Genomic DNA, 21,474 nt, shown 5'->3' with positions numbered 1-21,474 from the left:
TTCTATTGGTGGAGGGTGGGGTCACAATATACATTATATAAACATAAATGTGAATATATTGTTGCAAATGAAATCATTAACCACAAACCAGAGAATTAATTAATGTTCAATACTTGCACTCAGGGTTGTCATATTGTGTTTCAGCTTGCACCCAGCACAAGTTAAGTCCCAATCCCTTAAACTTGCACTTGCAAACTCGAGTTGATACACGTTGTTACATTCCCGACTGGAGGTAAATGTTAAGACTCTCCAGCAATGTAGAATTTAACATGATCACTAGGTGGCAATGTGTCTAAGAAGCAAAAAAGGTTTGACTTATGGACTTTGGAAATCATTAATATGAAGAAAGTTAGAGTCTCCCACTTTCGTGTATTAATAAGGGAGCCTAATGGAGCTATATGGAATACTCAGCTAAACCAACAAAAGAAATAGAAAAAAATTAAAATCATATTGCCACGAAAGTCTTTCTAAAACAATTCACAGGCTGACATTTAATGGAGAAACCATACGTGGCTTCAACTTATTTCTGTGTTTGCAAATTGTAGCAAGCCTAAAGATTTTTGTTGAGAGCTCATTCTGCAGAAAGCTTTATCTCATCTTTGTACCATTACCACAGCAGTTGGGGGTCTTGTTGTTGTAAGGACACTCCATTTAAAAACTACTTTTATTCAGCCTTTGCACTGATGATCAACAATGTACAATGTACAATTCGAAAACACAACTGAGAACAAATCGAACCATAATTTAATTATAAACTCTATAAAAGCATGTAGTTGTTTTTTATTTCCAGAAAATAAAAAACGGTGAATGAGTTGCACCACTTCAGAATAAAACTATTTCATTTAGCTTTGTTGTCATGCTTGGATGAAGCAGTGGATGGATGTGCGTGTATTGGGTCAGGATGAAAAACTAAATATACACATTTTGAACATTACATTTGAAGTTTACAATAAAAAGCATATAATGCATATTGACATTTGCCTGCACATTAGCATTTGATAGAACTCTATCCATTGTCTTCATAAGTAAATTTACAAACGAACCAACATGAAAGAATAACAACTACAACCAGGTTAAAGAACTGGGTATTTCCAAATGGATACAAAAAAGTTTAAGTGTTTAATTAAGTAATAAAGGCATACAAATGTAGCAGTTTTGTTATCCCAATATTATTGGTTTGTCCTTGAATCCAAATAATTTTGATTACGATTCGTACGCACTTGAATTAAGCAACATCGTCATGTCACGCCATTTTCATTAGACGGGAAATGTTTCACGTGGAGAAACTGTCATGAAAGAGTTGACAGTCATTGTCAAAATTCCATGCTTCCCAAATGTACCATCCGTTGTATCTGTAAGACAAAGAGTCATAATGGAGTAAACAAACTGAACAAACTTGGGGAAAGAACTGAAAATGTGCTATTGGAATTTGTAAGGGACAAAATCATTTTAAATAAATATTACTGATTTTTACGGGCACAATTACAATCAAAAACAACGATTGTCTCACCGGTAACAAAAACAGGGTAACGAGACGAAATATGCTGGACTTGCAAATGCACCAGACATGTGAGGTAATTTGGTTGATCCTTTGATTTCAGGTCACACTCATGGTAAGGCAAGACCTCCAGCATGCCATCTTCTTGGCAGCAAGTTAGGAAGTCCTTCTTCTTCTTTGCCTCTGCATTCCGCCTGGACATGAAAAGAGCAGTTTTAGGTTATTTGAGCCATTTATTTATCGTAACTGTCGCCTTAAAAATAACACCTACCATGCAGTTTCTTTCAGCCAACGACTGTCTCTGTAGTGCAATATCCATTTCCACTTCCCCATTGTGTTTAGCTGTTGCACTATTTCCGATATTTTCCTCATGTTGCCTAAAAATGCATTAAAAAGTGTGAGGTCATGAGTTAAAACTATGATAAATTCTAATCTGGCATTTGGTAATAGTAATTATGCATACACAAGCTTAGGGGCTGCAGTGCTGCTCTGTCAAACATAATAAACCCTCCTCTTGTGAAGAGTTCCTGATGGGCAAGATTCACTATATCATCAGGCTCGTCAATTCCAGCAAAGAGGACACCAGGTGATGTCTTCAGCTCAAGCAAGTGTGGAACCTGAGATAGATCATGGAGAAAACAATTATGAATGCATAGCTTATTTTTTTGTCAATACCGCTAAACTCTTTTACATTGTTTGGTGACTTGCCTCGCATATGTGCTCTGCAATGTCTTCATTCCTGAGGATGATGAGTAAAGTTGAAGAAGTGTCCTCACCATCAAAGAAGTGGGATGGTTGTACTGCAGTATGCCCCTCAGCCTCTAACTGGGCCTTTTGAAAGACAGATCTTAGTCAATTTCGCTGAACAAAACACAGTTACTGCTACTATGATCTAAATAAGTCCACTAGCACAAGCATGAACCAACAACAAAGGGTGTCAGAAGGAAAAATATTACCCAAACAAAATAGATTTTACAAGGCTATATTGGGCTATAATGATACAGTATATTATGATGATGTATGTCTCAAGGTTTTGGATATTTGTCCAGATCGTTCACACTTTTAAAAACCTCTAGGGATTGTTGTATATTTTCTTGAGGCATTTCATCTGTTCAGGAACAAAGGGTAATAGTACTATTATCCTTGAAAGAAATCAGATTTGCTAAAAAAAAACCCATAGAATAATTATAAATCTTACCGTGGTCTTTTCAAAGATGATGTCATTTGATGTGACCAATATGAAGAACCTGTACTTGGTTTTGCAGGACTCTTCCACAATTGAAGGCTTCGGGTGAGCTTTCTCCATTTGGGAGCCATTATTGCTAGACGGGAGCTTTCTGCGAGCACAGACACCATCCATCATGGCCTCGTACAGCCTGGAACATTCTGCAGTCACGCCAGAAGCCCCAGTGTGATGGGAGTTGTCTGTTCCATCAGGTAACGGTTGAGGAGTCAAAGTATTCTCTTCCTTTATACGATCTGTCAATGGTCTACTCTCAGACACGTCTCCTGTAGTTGTGTGAACAACAAGAGGTGGGATCTCCGCCAAGTGATCCACTGTATCCACCTGCTCTTCTAGAGACGAAAATTGCACAGTCAGAGGACTATAAGACGATACGTTTGATTTGTCGCGTTGGTCCTGACAGTGGATGCATCCTTTCCTGCTTCTTTTCAGAAGCTGTTTCATTCTTTCAGAGAAGATGAGATGCTCTCGTTCCACTGAAGCAAGAATTGGGTCACTTTGTATGCACCTCTGAGAAACGTGCTCAAGCAAAGAACACGGTCCCTTTGAGCAGTAGTTGTTGGCTGTACATACGCTATAAGTCCTACCACATGGGTCAGACCAAGGAACCTGCTCATATGGTTTCTCATCTATAGTTGGTGTGGGGCACCTGTCATCAGACGCACTTTCTTTGCAGACCGCTAGTGGCTGGTTGCTTTTTAGCCTATTCATTTGAGATGAATCGTATACCGCTGTGGGCAGGATATCTTTGTGGTAAGTAGTTCCACCGATAGATGGTACTTTGTCATGGCTTTGAATTACTTCTTCATCCGTGGCTTGTGAGAGTAAGACCAGTGGGAGAAAAGTATCCTGCCAGGAGGCTGCTTTTCCAATAAATGGAATTTCCACTCCATTATGACTCGTTTCTGATCCCTCATTTATTGCATCAATCTTGATATCTTCTTCTGTAGTCTCTGCTAGTGGAGCATCTTGGCTTGAGGTTTCTTCAAGTTGACCATTTTCCCCATCTTTGGATTCATGTCCATTGTCTGATTCACCGTTGGAATTCACACCTTTGTCTGCCACAATTTCTGATGAATCAATTCCATTTTTTTCCACCATCTCTGTAGATTCTGGACTATCAAAGGACTCTTTTATCGTGTTTGTTCCAGTTTCAGATCCATGTAAAAGGTGACTGGTTCCAGAAGAGGTCAAACAATTCTCTGTCTCAAAACATACATTTGACATCTCTTCACATAAGGAAATTAGCACTTCATCTGTTTTACAAGACACCAGCTCAGTATGTTCTTGACAGTCGGTTTCTTCTAAAGGAACAGGGGATCTATTTTTAGAGTTGCTTCTGTCATCACCACTCAGTGGGATCCAGTCTGTGTTCTTCTCCCTGTAATACTGAATGAGAAACAAAAAGTGAACACGATTAAAATCAGTTCTATACATTTCAGACAGTAACCCTACTTTGTAGTTGGAAGTTAGTACCTTACCCTCCCAGAGTGGATCTGTTTATTAGGACTGTTTCTGGTTTTCTCCTACTTGTTTGGCATACACTGTCATAATTTGTGCTGTCATGTTGGCTACATGTGGCTTACGGACTTTCATTCCCTGTTACTAATTATGCCATGCATAACAATTGTGTCCAACATGTAATGATGACCCATGACATCCATTCATTTTATATAAGATGCCTCTGGTAGTCTGGATATTGATATTTGGGGATACAATTGGCATGAATTTCAGTATTCCTGTATATTCCAAAAGCCACCTGAAAATGTAAACTCCAAATAAATGACCATAATTTATGTCTTAAAAATAGGGGCAACAGTAAAACCAACCTTGAATGCTGGACTTGGACTTGGATGTAGAAGTAAGGTTCCTTTCTCAAATACTTCCATTGATGGCTCGAGTATACTCAAGGCTTCGGTGTCTTCTGTGTGCTCACAGGAAGCAGAAATCTGTTTCCTGCTGACTCGTGGCTCTGCAGTGACCGTCTCTTCCTCAGAGTTGCTCAGCGACTGGTCCAAAGTCTTAGATTCTTCTTCGTTTGGGACGGATGCATCTTTCTTGCTCAGGTCCAAAGCTTGTGAAATTGAGGTGTCTGAAGTTAACGCAGGTAAGGGATCAGATGACCTGGTCGTCAATTCAGACTCAGCTGCAGCTGGTGCCATTACACTGGACATTTCCATTTTGTCACTGTCTTCTGAGAGGAGGTCTGTAATATCTGAGTCCATGTGAAAGAGCCTGCTTGTTGATCGGCTATAGAACAGACCTATCCACATGTGGATGATGAGCTCAACCTCCTCGGTGGTTTCTGGAACAGTAGAATTCCAGGGCCTGTCAAGGTAGAAATGTACAATAATAACTTTTCAAGACCAAACATAACAACCTCATGTTTAGAAAATTATGCTATTTGAACTAAATGTACATTTTACCACATAGCACATTTCTAAACTAGATATAAAGTGAGTGAATGAGCAATGTTTCAAGACTAATCAGTATAGTATATAAAGCCCTCACAATGCTGAGGTGAGCAGTGTTAAAGTGTTAAGATCTCTCTTTTTGTTGACATTCCCTGCATAAATCACACGCTTTGCTTTGCCGTATCTTTTGCCTTCAATTATCTCTTCTTACCCCGTTTCTCTTTGACTTTTTGACCACATTGCCAGGATTGTGAACTTTGGTTCCAGCAAAGAACTAAATTATATGAAGCATTATATTTTATGAGTATACAGACTGTCATAAATTGTTACAGATGATTGCTGTGCTTCAAACAAGAATTTTCACCAGAAAAATCTTCAGAAAGTCTGAGAGAACAAAGAGGGCATGTGGAGTTCCCCAAGGTTCAATCCTCCTGCCCCTATTATTTAACATCTATATGCTCCCACGGGCTTACATTTTGCAAAAACAACAGTCTCTTGCACAACTCTGCGGGCAACGCCCATGTTTACATAGCCATCTCACAAAATGTCTGCAAGCCAATTGACTCCTTAAACATGTGCATTGAAGATATCAACGACTGGGTGTGCCACAATTTCCGCCAGTTAAATAAGTATAAAACTAACTAACTGACTGAAACTAAGAAAGCATAGCACATCACTCTAGTCCTCTGATCACTGCACTGCCGGCCTGAGTGTCACAGGATTGATTTTAGAATACTCTTACTGGTTTATAAAGCTTTGCATGGCTTAGGACCAAAATATATCTGACATGATTCTGTCATATGAACCCTCCAGACATCTCAGGTCGCCTGGCTCTGGTCTGCTTTCTCTTCCCAGAGTCAGAACAAAGCACAGTGAGGCGGCCTGTGGTTTCTCTGCTCCATTACTCTTGAAAACTTAAGACATTGTATATTTGACACTGCTTTTGATTTAAACCAAATGAAATATCTGGAATATAGATTATTTTCCTGATTTTACACCTTTTTTCACGTTGCTTTTTTGTTCTGATTGTCTTTTCATCTTTGTTTTAATGCATTTTATCTTGTGTATAGCACTTTCAATTGCCCTTGTGTCTGAACTGAGCTAAATTTGCCCTGCTTATACATACCCATGCAGCGCTCGGATGACAGTTTTATCCTTTAAGTCATTTGTAAACTTGCTGTCCGCGTGAAAGTCATAGTCGTCTTCCCACACCCTGGTGACATGAATGGATCCATCCTTGCTGACAAACTGGCGAGAATGTTGGAACTTCCTCCTGTGGACCAGGGTTTTTTGGGGGTATTCTGGAGTCCCGTGGTCGTGGGCACTTCCATCTTCCTGACTGCCTATGTTTGCCAGTGTCTGAATTCCACTGTCACCCATCCCATGGCCATGAGGCTGGAATTCTGTAGAACCATTTACAAGCGGTACCTTGTAGGGTGTACCTGGCAAACCCAATTGTGGAGAGGAAGATGGCGGCAATGAGTAAGAGTGGTCTTTACCTATTAATCCAACCATATCTACATCAGTTGTTTCCACAGGATGCTTTGGTGAAGGACAGTCAGGCGAAGGACAGGTAAGACTCTGGTTGGGTCTAGCAGCAGGGTGTCTAAGCAGAGTATGAAGTATTGATTCCTGGTCCGCACTGGTCATGTCTTCTGTATTGTCAAGTAACTCCAAACCTAAGTAAGTTGTTCTCTCAGGTGCTGGGTTTGCTTGTTGCTGTTCATTACTAGAACCAAGTGCTAAGTCAGCAAGTAAGTTCAACGCATCTGTTGACGAGCAAGCCGGGGAGGTTTTTTCATTCAGATTCTTCTTGACTGAATTGTCCCTTGTATTCCCTTTGACTTTCAGTTGTTCATTGGCAACGGAAGATGGCGTTTGAAAATGTAACCACCCTGTGAAGATAAAGCACAGGAGAAAAAATAGAAACTGCATAAAAAAAAAAAGCAGCACATGGCAAGCAAAGCAATTTAGTTAGCTGACGATTTCACAAATATATTGAAATTCTGAAGTATTTGCCAAAATGCTGTTATCATTTGATGGGTTTATATGTTATAGCAATGTTAAGTCAGAGGAACAGGTGCAGGGGTCTGGAAACAGGAAGCAGGAAAAGCTAAAGCAAACTGAAAACTAGTGATGTTAACCAAAGTGCAGCTGTGGCATAGATACTAGTGTTTCCTGTTTGTATGTGTCTGCATTAAGGTCTCAAAAGACCGTAATGCGTGGTTGATGTAATGAAAATGTGTGTTATAAGTATACACAAACCGAATGAGCAATATTTCAAGAGATATACTATCAGTTTAGTATAAAGCCAGTAAAGAATATAGCAGTGTTAAACGGGTTAAGGGGTTAAGGGCAAAAGCAAATGTGACAGAAAGAAACCGCAAAGCCAGTTATAGTCAGCCTCAAGACATTTCACACACACAAATAAAGCATTTCAATACTACAAGCTTTGAAATAAGACTTACATTTCTTTTTTATACTTTCTGCTGGGATGTCTTGACGCTTTTTGAGGGTTTTCATTCTACTCTTTCCAAGGGGAATTGAAGGAGAGCTTTGTGTGATTTGAGGTTGAGCCCGTTTGTCTAAACTGGTTTGTTCTTGTATTTTTGGAAGATTTCTTCTCAGTTGAGGATCCTGACTCTTGGTATTCTGTAACTTATCTGGTGCTTCTTTTGGGGTTAAACCAAGGGCATGTGCAAACTGCGGATCAATTGATAGTGAAACTTCCTCAGCAGAAGCTTCCTCATTTGGGCCTGGTATAGTTTTAACCGTGTCATTACTCTTCAACATCTCATTCTCGGCGTCCTCCTTGCTTTTCTTGAGACAGTGTGGACCGCTTGGAGCCGGTTTCTCTGACATGCTGTCATTTACTTTCCTCTTTCCCCTTAAGAGAACAGACTTTAATTTCCTCAACATAATTTCACCTTTTAATAACTTTGCTGAGTGGGGACGATCAGTGTGCTTTTCTTGAGAAGATTGAACAAGTGAACAAGTGGTTGAGTCCATTTGAATCCGTGTCAAATCTGCTTTTGCTGAAGGATGTTCGTTAGGCTCCGACTTCTGTGTCGGTGAACCATGACCACCTGACTGTCTCAAGTTGCTGGGTTCAGCATGACCCACAACTGTATTTTGAAGGTTTCCTCCTTCCTTTGATATTGTCGCTGTCTTTTCCAATGTTGTTTCTAGAGCAGTGCCAGAATTCTGCTCCATTTCTACTGTGTTGGGAGCTTTCATCAGAAACTCAGCCAACATGTTGTCTTTGCGATGTTCAACTTTAGCAGATTCCTGTTTGTTCTTTAAAGACTTAAAACACTGGCCAGCATAACCATATGGGACCAAACGTCTTCCACATTTGGTATTTATTGGCTGTAAATCCCAGTGTTCCATTTTCTTTCTCAGAGGAAATGCATCAGGTTCCATTGAAAGGATGCTTCCCTTAGTTCGATTTCCAGGTTGTGGTTCTTTTACCATCATGCTTACGTCTGTAGACTTCATATATTTAATTTTAGGTGATGGTCTTCCCATTTTGAAACCAAGTCTTGGTGATTTCATCAAAGCAATATGCGAGGGTTCACTCGACTCTGAATGGCCTGAGATTTGCCTGTCCTGGTCATGCTTCTCATTCGTGGAGAAGTCTTCCTCCACTGAAGTCTGTAGACCAGGTTTAGATTGCTTTTCGTCAGCCTCATTAGCAGAGTTAACTTGTGCCATGACAGATTTTGTTGATACATCAGAAATCTGAATTTCATTGTGCTTTGTTGCTGACATAGCACTGATGACGCCAACATTGTTCTCAGTGACACCAGCTGCTGTTCTCTCTGCAGAGGTAATGCTGACTATTAACTCTGCTGGGTGGTCAACTGATGCTAGAGAAACTGAGACATCTTTTGCCCCAATATCAGTCTTGTTCAGCACTGTCAGATCAGGTGTCTCAGTTTCTTTGGTGACATCTTCAGCCGGCAAAACATTTGGCTCTTCATGTTGAGGTAATATGGTTGAGTCTATATCTTGTTCTTCACCCTGTAAATGATTTTCTACAAATGTCTCAGGATGCCCAGTTGATTCCTGGCATCCTGGCTGGTCTTCTGACTCAATCTTAGCAGCACTGGATGTTGACTCCTCTGGAGATGAGAGACAGATGTAGACGTCATCACGAAGATCTTCGCCTCGCTCCTCTAATCCAGCCGCCAAGATTTTGGACGCCCTGGACACAGGTAGTTGAAAGGAGACTGGCTGGCTCAAGTACGAGTTGAAGCCCTGCCAAGCTTTGTTAGTCCACTTTTGATCTGCATAAAGGTGTGCAGGGGCATCAGGTAAATCATACTGGTCATCTGGAAAGACGCTAACTTCCCTAGAGGGACTTGCTTCCGGGCCAGGATTTATCAATGCTGCATAATTCTGCATATGCTGTGCCATTATTTCACAAAGTTCCTCACTTGGTTTGATGGGTGTTTTGTCCACTTCACCCTCTGCATAACTTAATGCTGGTAGAACCTGCAGAATTTCAGAGGAAATGGAGGGCTTCCTCTGGCCACTTGTTGTGTCTGTGACAAAGGAATAAATAATGATTGTTGTAATTTCCACTTTTATAATTATGAATATCACTCATGCGTGACAAGCAGAAATGTATTGCACATCAACAAATAAAAACGGCCACTTAAACTGATGTGTATATCTATCAAATAAATATCCACTCTAAAACATGTGTCATCACCTCTCAAAATAGCTCTCGAGTCTGGAAACACAAATATGCCATACAGTAGTCCTGTTCCACTGGATCCAATACCTAGGAAAGACATTCAGAATTTTAGTTACGGAAAAACTAAAAATCGAACAAAAAACACGTCAGATAGACAAATCTTACCATTATCTGTGATGAAATGTGATGAATCTAACAGCACAAGAAAACCACCATCATTCAGTGGAACAGTAAGAGCCTGTACAAAAATAAACAGAGATTCATAAAATGTTTTCTCTTTATTCTAGGTATTCATACACGTTATAACTTCAGATGTGCGTTAAAAATGTGAGTTGAACAAACTAAGCATTTTTAAGACTTTTCCCTTTGGGGTACAACAAACTTTGATGGACATTTGTCGTTATGGTTGAAAAAATAGGAAACTCACTAAATCTTTCTTCTTGAGCTCGTGGATAAGCCGAGAGACGGACTTGGTTTCTTCTTCCGCAGAAGGAACCAATTCACACAGACTGCAGTGTTTACCGTCCAGAGAAACTGAAGAACAGAATATGCCAAATAAGTGAAACCTTTGTAAATCCGAGGATGTTTTAACTTATTACTCAAACATCTTCTTAAGTTCTGACAAACCCACCTTCACCTGAGAAACGGGTTTCAAAGATCGTCTTTGGCAACAACCGTTTCAGATCTAACATGGAGATGGCTCTGTCAACCTTCACCACTGCTGGACTTCAAAGGCAACAGAAGTATAAATGTATACATGTTTGGTAGGAAGATATCAAAGTCCATTATCTAATAGTCCGAACTAAACTTACAGCTTGGCAGGGATCAAGATTCCTGTTGTAGACCTTAGCCCAACATCAAAGAGATATGAGTCTATCTGGAGTTGGCCCTTCCATTGCGAATAATGACAAACTGAAACACCATCATCAGATATAAAAATGAATAATGATACCAACATTCATCAATGTCCTCTAGCAGCAACTTAAATGTATTGTTAGTAATATAAAAGAGAAAATTAGATAGTGTGAGAGAGAAAAAGAGCTCTACTATTTTCACCAGGAATTACAAGTTACCTACCAACTGTTTTCTCCTCACTGCAAAGAGAATTTGGAAACACATAATGAATAACTTCCAACTCTGAGATGCCTTGTGTAAAATGGTCAGTTTACATTGCATTTGCTTATAACAGTACAATGAGACAGTGCCTACCTTTTTCCTGGTGGTTCTAGTGCTCTGTTTACTGTATATGAAAATGATACAATAGCAAAGGGACAGGCGAGGCTGGGAGCTTCAGCTGTCTCACATCCGTCCTCTAGCAGCTCATACAAGTAATACTGCAAAACCAGAGGAAGAGGAATTGATTTGTCTGATGTCCTGGCAAATCTCCTGCTCAGCTATACTATCCTCACATACTGCAGAAGTCATGGCAGCCTGTCAGATGCCAATGCTAAACAATTGATCAGTTATCATCAAATAATTGAGGTTGAGTAGTGCAAGAATCCTACCTGGCTTCTCTCAAAGGCAAGAAATGAGCTGGTGTTGGTAGACACTGAAGACAACTGTTCGGACACATGGCAGTCAAACCCAACAGATGGTTCAGTGACACTCTGGGTGTAGTTCTCTAAAACCTCTTTAACTTTACCCTGTAGGTAATGACAAAGTACGATTAACTTCAAGAAACTACATTTTCCCCACCTTGACCACAATGGCCCCGTTACGTCTAAAATCATTTCCACCATGACTTTGTTTGGGTGTTTCAGTACCTTTGTGAGTTTGATTATGGCAATGTGTCCAGACTTCCCGTGATAAAAGCAATTCAGATCCAGGCAGTCAGAATACATTGACATATAAACACCTGTATAAACACAAAGAAAGGTTCATTTATCATCACATCAAAACCAAGAGGACCTCTTCCATGCACCTAGATATTTTTTAGTTCTCAAATTTCTTGCTTAACAAACACACAGGCCGTTTTCACATGATAAGCAGTATTTGCACTGTGAAGGGCAATAAGCACATTGTTTACCTGGCTGCCTACTCTACCGATGATCTGTGGCTTTGGTCAGCACATTGGAATACTGACATATGTCCACAAGAACAACCCAGGGTAGTCACATATTGCAGTGAGAGGCAGAAGAAGGCACTTGCTCTTGTTCTACTCTGGAGAAGAAGTTGAGCCTTTGCTTACATCATCAATAACTATTTTTCTACTATTTTCTCTGCTACATGGACCTGAAGAACATTTAATCGATCATCTGTGGCATTTGGTTGAGCGTTGTCTTGATGTTTTCTTCAGTCTATGACATCAAAGAACCAAGAATTTTAAGAGAGACTGCCAAAACAGGTTGAACCATGTTGAGCCTATCAGGAGCCCCCTTTCCAAAACTGAGGAAATGGTGTCCTCTCTGCATCTATTCTGTCCTCTCCTCTCCCACCTGGCTTGTTAGCCATCCACATATAACTCGCACCCAAAGCCCTTAGTCTACTCCAGGAACTGTGAAAATAGTTGGCTTCTTTCTCAATGCACTTGTGTTTCTTCCACTTTTCTGGTCACTACGGTCAGCAAAGGTCAATGGTGTGTAGGTTGTACTGTGTGGTCGTGGTGTGTTGATCTATTCTCTCATGAGTTGAAAGGTAAAAGGCAGGGTAGAGAGAGACACTGCACTGCTGCTGCTCAAGTTCTGACTAAAACTAAGGCTGTATTAACCTGTGGTTTCTTTGCCTTGTTCTGAATGGCAGTCTGCGTTAACTGGAGAATTGATTTGAATGACATTGTGACGCAAAGAATCAGAATCAAATTGGATCAGATCATAACAGCCCTTACTCGCAGTACACAATAATGGCACACCCACCTCTGCTTATTGCTTATCATGTGAAGACAAACCCGCAATAGCAAAGCCACAAGTACAAAGGTGAATGTGTCACAACTTTCAAGGACACACCACACCAACAGTATAAAATACCATATTATCTTGTAAATCTGGGTGCGACAAACTGAATGGGGGTTGTCAATTGATACAACACTGAAGGTCACATGCTCATTGAAAACAACAGGTTTCAAATCTCAACATAGGAAGTAAATCAAATAGCCAAAACTGGTTTGATGAGTTTTGGTCTTTCTTTTGTTATCTTTCAGAGGTGCTGTGCTACTAAAGCCAGGAAAGATATCACATAGAGAAAATGATTAGGAAAAAGGCAGATCACCATCTAATACTGATTGAAAACAACTTGTACAAATTGTGTAAAAAAAAATAGGAATAACATGAAAGGTTACAATGCAAATAATGCATCCGTCACTTTAACACAACCCATACCCTTATTTGGTGTTAACTTGCAGTTTCTGTTTCACATTGAATCACCAACAATCTCAGGAGGTACCGACTTGGCTTTCACTTTCAAAGTGGAAGGGAGACTAAAGACAGATGGATTTTCACAATTCTTGGTAAGTATTATCATATGTTTCATGTTTTAACGATGCCTGTATACAAATCTGACCTGTTGTTCACAGCTGTGCATCAGCTCATAGATATTTCAACACTAACACTGGGGGAGTAGGAATAGTTGTTAAGTGTTTGTTATGAAGGGGAAATGAAATCATCTTTTACCCTTGGAAGGCTCTCCCAGAATTGTGCATGTGCTGTTTCCAGTGAGCACACCAGTTTTGCTGAGGAGCTTTGCCTTTAAAGGGGTAAAAACAGACATGTAAGCAAAGCTGATCATTTGTGGAATGTGTCATTTTCTTTCTTTTCATGTGTGTAAGGGTTTCTAGGGTCTGTACTGTACCTTGTCGGCATCATCAAATAGCAAAAAACCATAGGATTCTTTCAGATCCTTCTCCAAGTACCCTTTTGCTCTTCTCTTTGCTCGGAAGGAATCGTACTATCAGGTAAGAAGAAAATGACTTTGAAATTATAAATGTAAAACTTTACTACAACTACAACATTACATTATCATCTTTCAACGAAAATACAAATTAAGATTGTGGACTGACCTTCTCCTCCAGGACAGGATTCTTTATGAGGATAGCTGAGTTGTAGGTGAAACACTGCTTTGACTCGTCATGCAAGTAAGAACTCTGAAGTGGGGTCAAAATGTTGTCGCGGAAGAAGTCTGAGCTTTCTAACACTGGAACCAAAACACCTAAAAGTGAACACAGAGCCATTACAACATGTATGACACGCGCGCGCGTTACAGTGACACAATCAGGCAATTTGTTTTCTCGAGCAGGGAAAAGGATTTCAGAAGACTGGGAATGATTTGGCTACGTAGGGAAAAACTTGTTTTGTAATAGGGTCTTTGGCGATAAAGGCAAAATCAAAGCCGAGCAAATGTCGCCTAAAGTGAAAGCCACACCGGGGGAAGGAAAGCGTATCACCTTCATCACAGGCACCAACATGGTTATTTTCCATTGCTGAAACCTTGTGAAGTCTGAAGTTTCGCCCTGGCCCTTCGCTGAAAAGTTTTCTCTCCGGTTTGAAACATTCCAACAGAATTACGAGGTCCCATAAATCCAGTATCACAAAATCCAGAGAAACTCGGTTCAGTTTCGGCGACAGTTTCGACAGACATATTATTGCGACAACCAGGAAGTTACAAACTATCAGACAACGCCAGCGCGAATGAACAATATCTTCTCTAAATCCACCGTGCTGTCATCTCTCGATTACCACGCGTAGCTTCCAAAGCTCGACAATCGTTCATTTCATGACGGAACACGTAGGCAGCCTGCGCGTGTAAAGTCTCTTTCGAAAAAGAAACAGAAACCTAACCGAGCCACCGCATCCATCTTGGAACTTTACACAACCGCGTCTGTGTAAGTTTTGCTCAGGCTGTGCATATCCGGCTCACTTCACTTCTTAGTGTCCCTGTACATCGTGACAAAAACGTGATTACGAAACACAAAAAGGCTCTCTGTGACACAAATCTAGGGAGGAGTTCAGAATTAGGGACTGTCTACAACATACAGTAGCTGTAAGTTGTTAAAGTTATGCGTGGGGCAGGGCAAGTTGGTTCTTTTGAAGAGAATTGACATTTACAACGCCACACCTCACCCACATTAACTAGAGGTCGCTAGAGAGAAATCATTTTTTGTCCCCAAAAATGTTATTTAACAACAAACTTTCTATAAATTGATACTGTATGCACGTATATAGGTCAACAACCGGACATGTCTTAAATTACCAACTTCAAATTGTGTTTTAATCACAACACATTCAAATTAAAACAATATGGCTGCTTTTAAGTTTGAAAGCTCTAAACTAAACCAAATCTAACAAATACCAATCGTTTTAAAGCTGTTAAGATAATTGAACAACTCTTGTCCAGCAATCTGTCGTGTAATGATGGGACTTTTATTATGAAGTGAAGAGGTAAACAGTAAACAGGATGCTGCATCATCCAGACTAGAGGGCCCACAGAGAACTTTAAGGTTTAAGTTACAATATTGTCCAAAGACTTGTTCAAACACATTATTCCACACTCAAAAATCTGCATTTAATACATTTTGAAAAGACAAAAAAATACCTTGTTCGACCCATATGCAAGGATTATTCCCAACTGAACTTGTGAAGATGTTACGCAATGTTATGTAATCACATACTTATTATTATAAAATAAAACAGATAAAAATAGCCAGTATGATAACTGACCCCTCATTGCGGACAACTGACCCCTCGAGGATCCCGCTTTGCAATTTGTTGTCTCCCATGCATAGTCCTGTTCTGGGGGCTTGTACTGCAGAGTAAGCTCAACAGATCTCGGCTTTGTTTGAGTAAGATGTAACGGGCTTGCAAGGTGGTTTTAGATGCTGTGTGTGTATGTGGTGGTCCAAATAAGATGACCTTGAATTTATGCTTACATTTTCTGTATATGCTGACCTTTATTTGGGGGGAGCTTTGAATAAAAGAAAGAAGGAAGAGATAATAAATCATATTCAATCTCAAAATGTGTCATCATGTTTAAATAAAGCTACAGTAAAACAATAAAAAAAAAAAGGTTTGTGGCATGTTTACACCACCACCTTCTGAATGTCATCATGAGCTAACAAACCCTTGCATTTTACCAACTCAGATTCTAAAACGGGGACATTTTCAGCAGATGCATGTCAAATCAGTCCAGTGGCAGGAGCAAGCACCCAGTGACAGAGACACCAGAACAAACTTTTAACATCGCGTTGGTAGGAAAGAAACACCAAAGTATGTGGACAAGAGCGACAACTTCGTTCAGAATATTAACTAACTGCATTTTAAGTGGGACATGCATTTTATATTTGGCAATTTAATCCCTTTAGAAACATCTCTTCCCGCTGTACCACACGTAAATCTGAGATCAGCACCAGAAGCATAGTAAAATCTAATATTCCCTGTTTACATTAGAGGGAGTTTTAAGTGTAAATTAAGACGATATCTTTACTTTAGCAAAACATCTGTATATTGATATTCAAATTGCAAAAACACACACACACCATGTCATCTGTTAGCTGATACAAGAGTAGGCTGTCTCATGCCACCTAGTGTTTGCTAGGTTAGCTTAAAAAAAAAGCCTACCTGGGCTTTTGGAGGCTTGCTCACTGTCTTTGCTCATACACGCTCTCATTTGACGAGGAAAACAACAACTGGAACTAATTCAACACAGTGCCGGCGTCCTTCACTACTGCATTTCACCAAACGAGCTCGGAAGTCATGCTCTCCCTAGGTTTGAGTCAACGGCATACATTTCCCAGAATTCCACGCGGTTGCTTATTTTTCTCGAGCTGTGGAGTGTTGTGTTTGTCGCTGAACCCCTGTTGCGAGTAATGCACCCCCTTTTTTGTTTAGTTTATGGCTTCAAGACGAATTACCTACTTACTTGAATCTATATATTTTTACGGCGAAGTAATATAATGAAATGGACATCACTCGGACCAGATCGTCCCTCTATGGAGACATCGGTAAGTAGCTTACAGCTCATGGCCGATGTAGGAACACGAATGAATAGGCTGGTGTGTTTTGACACACAGAGTACAGACTAGTCATAACCATCATACTTTCAATGAAATGTGTAACGGTATGAGAGAGAGAGAGATAAATAATAACACCACAAACTCTGGAATAGCTGCCGAAATGAATTTTTATGAGGCCTAATCATTTGGCATGACTTAAATGTTATTGTTATTGTTAAATCTAATGAAAATCAGTCCCCGATTTTCATTAGATTTACAGAACAATGCTTCAGAAGTGGAAACAACAACAACAACAACAACAACAACAGTAGTATGTAGGTAGGGCACCAAAGATCTCTCTTTGTAGCTTGACGACGAACATCAAACTGCAGGGGGTCCAGCTTGACCAGGGGCCATAGGTCTGACAGGACCGGCCTCTCGATGGACATCATGTAATAGGAGGTCAGGGTGACCGGTTGTGTGGCCAGTGGAGCTGTTGGGGCACTCTCTCTCTCTTGGGTACAGGAACCATGCAGGATTTCTTCCACTGCATCGGGACCCTCTTCAGACTCGAGCTCAAGTTGAAGATGTGCAGGAGTGCTCCACACGTTTTAAGTATCCTCAGGCTGAATCCGTTGGGAACTACTGCCTCGCCTGGGTCTAACTCAGTTCTCTTCTAAACTGCCCAGCTGTTGTGTTCAAATTCCTAGAGGGTAGTTGGAGAGAACCAGTGGGGGAGGGGAGACAAGAGGGCGAGGGGAAAGGGCCTGTTGAAGAACAGGTTCAACTTGTTGGCCCTCCACTCCCTTTTCACGCTGTTCTGCTTGATTGTTTGTTCTAGCTCTCCGCTGTAGGTGTATTTCCCCTTTCTAATCCTCAGCTTCAGTTGTTCAGTGCACCCTTTTCACATGTCCTCATGCAAACTGTTGGAATGTGGGGAGAGTCGCAGCCAGCGTAGCATGATTGATTCCGCAGAGATAGTGATGAAGGTACTCGGGTGTTGCGACTGTAGACTAGCAATGACAGTGTTAAAAACTTTCCACACCATATTGTGGGGACTAACTACCTAACTGTACTTATAAACTTCAAAAATATGCAATAAACAGTGGAATGTACGGATAAAGGACAGGGAGACAGACAGCAACTGTTTCTGGCTGCTGCACTAACAGCGCCGGAAGTGAAGTCAAGTTAAAGCTCCTGCATCCAGGTTGTGCTCTTACGAAATTTAAGTTCCTTTATGCACTGTTGGAACAAAATATTCCCCCTTTTTTTGCTCTCACCCCCTTTAGCTCTTAGCTTCACCAACTGGGCGGAATTGTGGGTTCAGAATCGAATACATGCATTTGCCGATTATAATTGATTAATCATGACAGCCATAAAGATGATAGGGTTAACACTTAAAAAACATTAAGATGTGAAAAGCAGCATAAATGCCATATGATCATAAAAGCTTAATCTTGATGGGATTCATATATTTGCAGCTCATGGTCTTGGATTTTGGACGGATCGGTCAGCAGTGCACGAGGCTGCAGCACAGGGGAAGGCTGTCCAGCTGCAGAAGTTGATCGAGGGTGGTGCAGCAGTTAACATGGTGGCCGTGGACTCCATCACCCCCTTGCATGAAGCCTGCGTGCAGGGTCAGACGCAGTGTGTCAGACTGCTACTGAAAGCTGGTGCACAGGTGAGCTTGAGTCAGTGCTGTGTATAAAGAAGGCAAAGAATTAAACTAAGGCTTTGTTATCTAAATCATCTTAATCATGAGTGGTCTGAGTGTGATTATATTAGGGTTTTGTGTCACACAGGTGGATGCGCGCAACATTGACGGTAGCACCCCGCTGTGTGATGCCTGTGCAGCTGGGAGCCTTGAAAGTATCAAGCTTCTTTTGGAGTATGGAGCAACAGTTAATCCTCCACTGTTCACCTTCTCACCCCTTCATGAGGCTTGCATGGGAGGTGAGTCTTGTTAGATCACACGTTACGCAGAAGTGTGTTTTGGCCAATTTGTTCATCCGGATATCTGTGTTTCAGAAGTCTTGATTGGCAGACTGAACCCACTCTATTTTAAGGTTGAAAAATATTACCTTGTTATTAAATCAATTGTTATAATCAAGACAGGCCATGACTGGTAGGGAAACATTAGAGCAGTGGTTCCCAGCACTGTACCACTGCACGGCATTCATCTGGCTGTGCTCCACCTACTCCTGATTAACCTCATCAGGCGTGTTAAGTTGATCTTGATGGCTGAACACATCAAAGTTTAGTTAATCAGGTGACGGTAAGAGCACAGCCTGATGAAAATAGCCCTCAGTCTTCCTTCTTTTCTATCCTGCAATGTAAACGTTTGTTTTGTTGACCTTGTATCCCAAATTCTAGAGAGATACCAGGGATAGCAGTAGTGTGGTATACTACACACTAATACTAATTAGTGTGCTCCCGTGCAAAAGAAAGAAATGGAAATAGATTTGCGTATGTGATGTTGTGAACTGACTTAATAATTCCTGATGAACATGAACAATGACATTGCACTTTAAAAGCAAGATGGCAAACTACATGAAAATGTTAATTCAGGCTTATTACCATACTAGTCTTATAAATCATCTGAGGTGCTGGCACAGTGGAAGTGAGCCAGCTGCCTGCCATGTTCACAGTGCTTTCCATCTGAGTATTAACCTAAACTCCCTTTCCACTCTGCATTACATTGCTGGACAATTATGTCTATCACGATCACACTCAAAAGCAGACCGAATACACATAAGGCTATATAGTGATGTTTGTTTATGTACACATTTGACTGCCGTATATATACTACTTAGTAAAAAAGGCATTTGGGACATACAGTAGCTCAGCTTACATGGCAAGATATAACATGTGTATGAGTGTGGCAACCGTGCATACAGTGGTTCTCAAGAGCAAAGACTTCAAGCAATGCTGTTTCAAACTGCGTTGTTGCTTGACAGGTAATTCAGATTGTGTTCAACTCATGATTGATCGAGGAGCTTTCATGGAGGCCCACGACTGCCACTACGGAACGCCGCTTCATGTAGCATGTGCCAGGCAACATTATGACTGCGCCAAGTTACTCCTCAATGCAGGTCAGTCGATGTTTGACTCCAGATATAGGCAATATAAAACGTAATATGTATCCAAGAAACTTCATTCCTTTCATATATGGAGTGCGGTGTCGGTATAGTGTAATAATAGTAAAGCAGTATAATAAACAAGAACACCAGTAGAGCCTCTCACTGATCAAGTTTGTCTTCTCTCTCAAGGGGCAAATGTGAATGCTGCCAAGCTACATGAGACGGCCCTTCATCACGCAGCCAAAGCGAAGAACATGGACTTGATTGAGTTGCTTGTGGAGTTTGGGGGAAATGTGTACGCCAGGGATAATCTGAACAAAAAACCTATCCACTACACCATTCTAGGATCTCCCTCTTATCTCTGCCTTGAATTCTGTGAGAGTGAGTTCATACATATAAAGTATCCATCACAGCCTGTATGCATTATTTTGGGTGAACAAGAGAAACTAAATAACAAACTGTGATGCCTTGTCTTCTTTCAGACACACCTCTCAGTCTCCAGCAGATCAGCAGAGTGGCTGTGAGGAGAGCCCTTGGCACAAGATCACTTCAGGTTATTTCCAAACTTGGCTTGCCCAATCGAATGAAAAGCTTTCTTTCTTACACGCCACCTCCAGTTTTTGAAATTTAATCAGGCGTGGCAACTTCTAGTTACAGCTCTATAAGGATAAATCAAAGAGCCTGATCTCATCTGCTGCTCACTCACCAGGAAGCCGTCTGGCAATTAGCAGACATACACAAATCTGTCTCAATATACTGTCAGACTTGGAGAGTAGGCAGTGATTTAATTGGTTTAATATTCAAAACCGTGATTATTTGTTTCCCTGAGGAAGTAAAACATTTCTCACTCACTTAAATGTGTAGAAACATGAATCTTCATTCATATATGAATATGAAGTATGAGCTCAAATATGAGCTTTGTAATAGATCATTGTTATAGACGGCACTTTACTGAACCCACATGGAGCGGTTTAATGACTGAAACTAAATTAGAGTAAGCATTTGTAAATATTGTTAATTTATTTAATATGAATCTGTACATAACACATATTGAAGTTCTGTAAATAAAGACAACTACCATTTTATTTAAAATAATAATTCTCTGACTGTTTCCTGCTCTGTTGACCAGTTAAGTTACTATGGTTCTTACCCTCAAAACTGTAGACTGTACACCTGATGTACAGCTGCAGTCATAACCTGCAATGCAAAATGAGGAGACGCACCAACATACTGTGGATAATAATGATGTCATTCACTGTAGTTGCACGAAAACTTGCATGGACATGAATGAATGAATTCCTGCACACTGGAAGAACAGGATCCAAAGTAAGCTTCCATCAGACGGAACATGACCTAGTTGTAAGGTGAACCAATGAAATCGAAGTTAGAGGTGGGGCTGCTGCTGACAAACGTTTGACTCAACCACATCATGTTATTGTTCAAATGTAACTGTTATTGCAGCTCCACTGTCAGGTTGATTTGTTAGATTGTTTTGTATAAGTCATGAATGCACTTGTTCAGCAAGTTTGGTTACAGTAATAACCAAACTTAAATTCATTCATGTGATACAGCACATAGTAATTAGCCATGCTCACTCATCTTTAGCAGCCAATACGGA

At 40.6% G+C, this 21,474-nt stretch overlaps 2 protein-coding genes across 5 annotated transcripts; one reads left to right on the top strand and one right to left on the bottom strand.

Annotated features, from left to right (window-relative positions):
- Positions 1-650: 650 nt before the first annotated feature.
- Positions 651-16,490, bottom strand: tasor2 (transcription activation suppressor family member 2). Of its 3 annotated transcripts, XM_076142269.1 has the most exons (23): positions 16,403-16,490; positions 13,849-13,997; positions 13,641-13,736; positions 13,463-13,535; positions 11,621-11,712; positions 11,363-11,500; positions 11,067-11,191; positions 10,935-10,951; positions 10,670-10,769; positions 10,489-10,583; positions 10,285-10,391; positions 10,023-10,095; positions 9,873-9,944; positions 9,595-9,702; positions 7,624-9,444; positions 6,282-7,050; positions 4,571-5,069; positions 2,697-4,130; positions 2,207-2,329; positions 1,962-2,115; positions 1,770-1,875; positions 1,511-1,692; positions 651-1,352 (listed from the first exon to the last, which is right to left on the bottom strand). In XM_076142269.1, exons 1-23 carry the CDS (start codon positions 16,449-16,451, stop codon positions 1,258-1,260), a joined length of 6,477 nt encoding a protein of 2,158 aa, XP_075998384.1. In that variant the 5' UTR covers positions 16,452-16,490; the 3' UTR covers positions 651-1,257. The 3 variants fall into 3 exon arrangements, with proteins under 3 accessions (XP_075998384.1, XP_075998382.1, XP_075998383.1); XM_076142267.1 differs by having other exon boundaries at positions 7,624-9,702; XM_076142268.1 differs by lacking the exon at positions 16,403-16,490 and adding an exon at positions 14,233-14,750 and having other exon boundaries at positions 7,624-9,702.
- On the top strand, positions 13,162-21,277 carry asb13b (ankyrin repeat and SOCS box containing 13b). 2 transcript variants are annotated; one of them, XM_076142273.1, is made up of 6 exons: positions 13,162-13,299; positions 18,258-18,457; positions 18,579-18,729; positions 19,734-19,868; positions 20,046-20,237; positions 20,339-21,277. In XM_076142273.1, the coding sequence occupies exons 2-6, from the start codon at positions 18,365-18,367 to the stop codon at positions 20,485-20,487; spliced, it is 720 nt and encodes a 239-aa protein (XP_075998388.1). In that variant the 5' UTR covers positions 13,162-13,299; positions 18,258-18,364; the 3' UTR covers positions 20,488-21,277. The 2 variants fall into 2 exon arrangements, with proteins under 2 accessions (XP_075998388.1, XP_075998387.1); XM_076142272.1 differs by lacking the exon at positions 13,162-13,299 and adding an exon at positions 16,454-16,785.
- The last annotated feature ends 197 nt before the right edge of the window (positions 21,278-21,474 follow it).

This window comes from Genypterus blacodes, unplaced genomic scaffold (genome assembly GCF_046128005.1).
Source record: "Genypterus blacodes isolate CSIRO-AG114 ecotype Tasmania unplaced genomic scaffold, CSIRO-AGI_Gbla_v1 ptg000021l_1, whole genome shotgun sequence".
Lineage (NCBI taxonomy): Eukaryota > Metazoa > Chordata > Actinopteri > Ophidiiformes > Ophidiidae > Genypterus > Genypterus blacodes.
The sequence above is the reverse complement of the archived record's forward strand: the minus strand, read 5'-3'. Positions and strand labels throughout refer to the sequence as shown.

Excerpts from the sequence above, each read along its gene's own strand:
- tasor2 (XM_076142267.1), bottom strand. The coding sequence starts at position 16,451 with ATGAGAGCGTGTATGAGCAAAGACAGTGAGCAAGCCTCCAAAAGCCCA. Across the intron at positions 5,070-6,281 it reads GTCATCCGAGCGCTGCATGG|GCCCTGGAATTCTACTGTTC; the intron begins GTATGTATAAGC and ends CTACCTTGACAG. Across the intron at positions 1,693-1,769 it reads TGGCTGAAAGAAACTGCATG|GCGGAATGCAGAGGCAAAGA; the intron begins GTAGGTGTTATT and ends TTTCATGTCCAG.
- asb13b (XM_076142272.1), top strand. The coding sequence starts at position 16,743 with ATGGACATCACTCGGACCAGATCGTCCCTCTATGGAGACATCG. Across the intron at positions 16,786-18,257 it reads GTCCCTCTATGGAGACATCG|CTCATGGTCTTGGATTTTGG; the intron begins GTAAGTAGCTTA and ends ATATATTTGCAG. Across the intron at positions 20,238-20,338 it reads CTGCCTTGAATTCTGTGAGA|ACACACCTCTCAGTCTCCAG; the intron begins GTGAGTTCATAC and ends GTCTTCTTTCAG.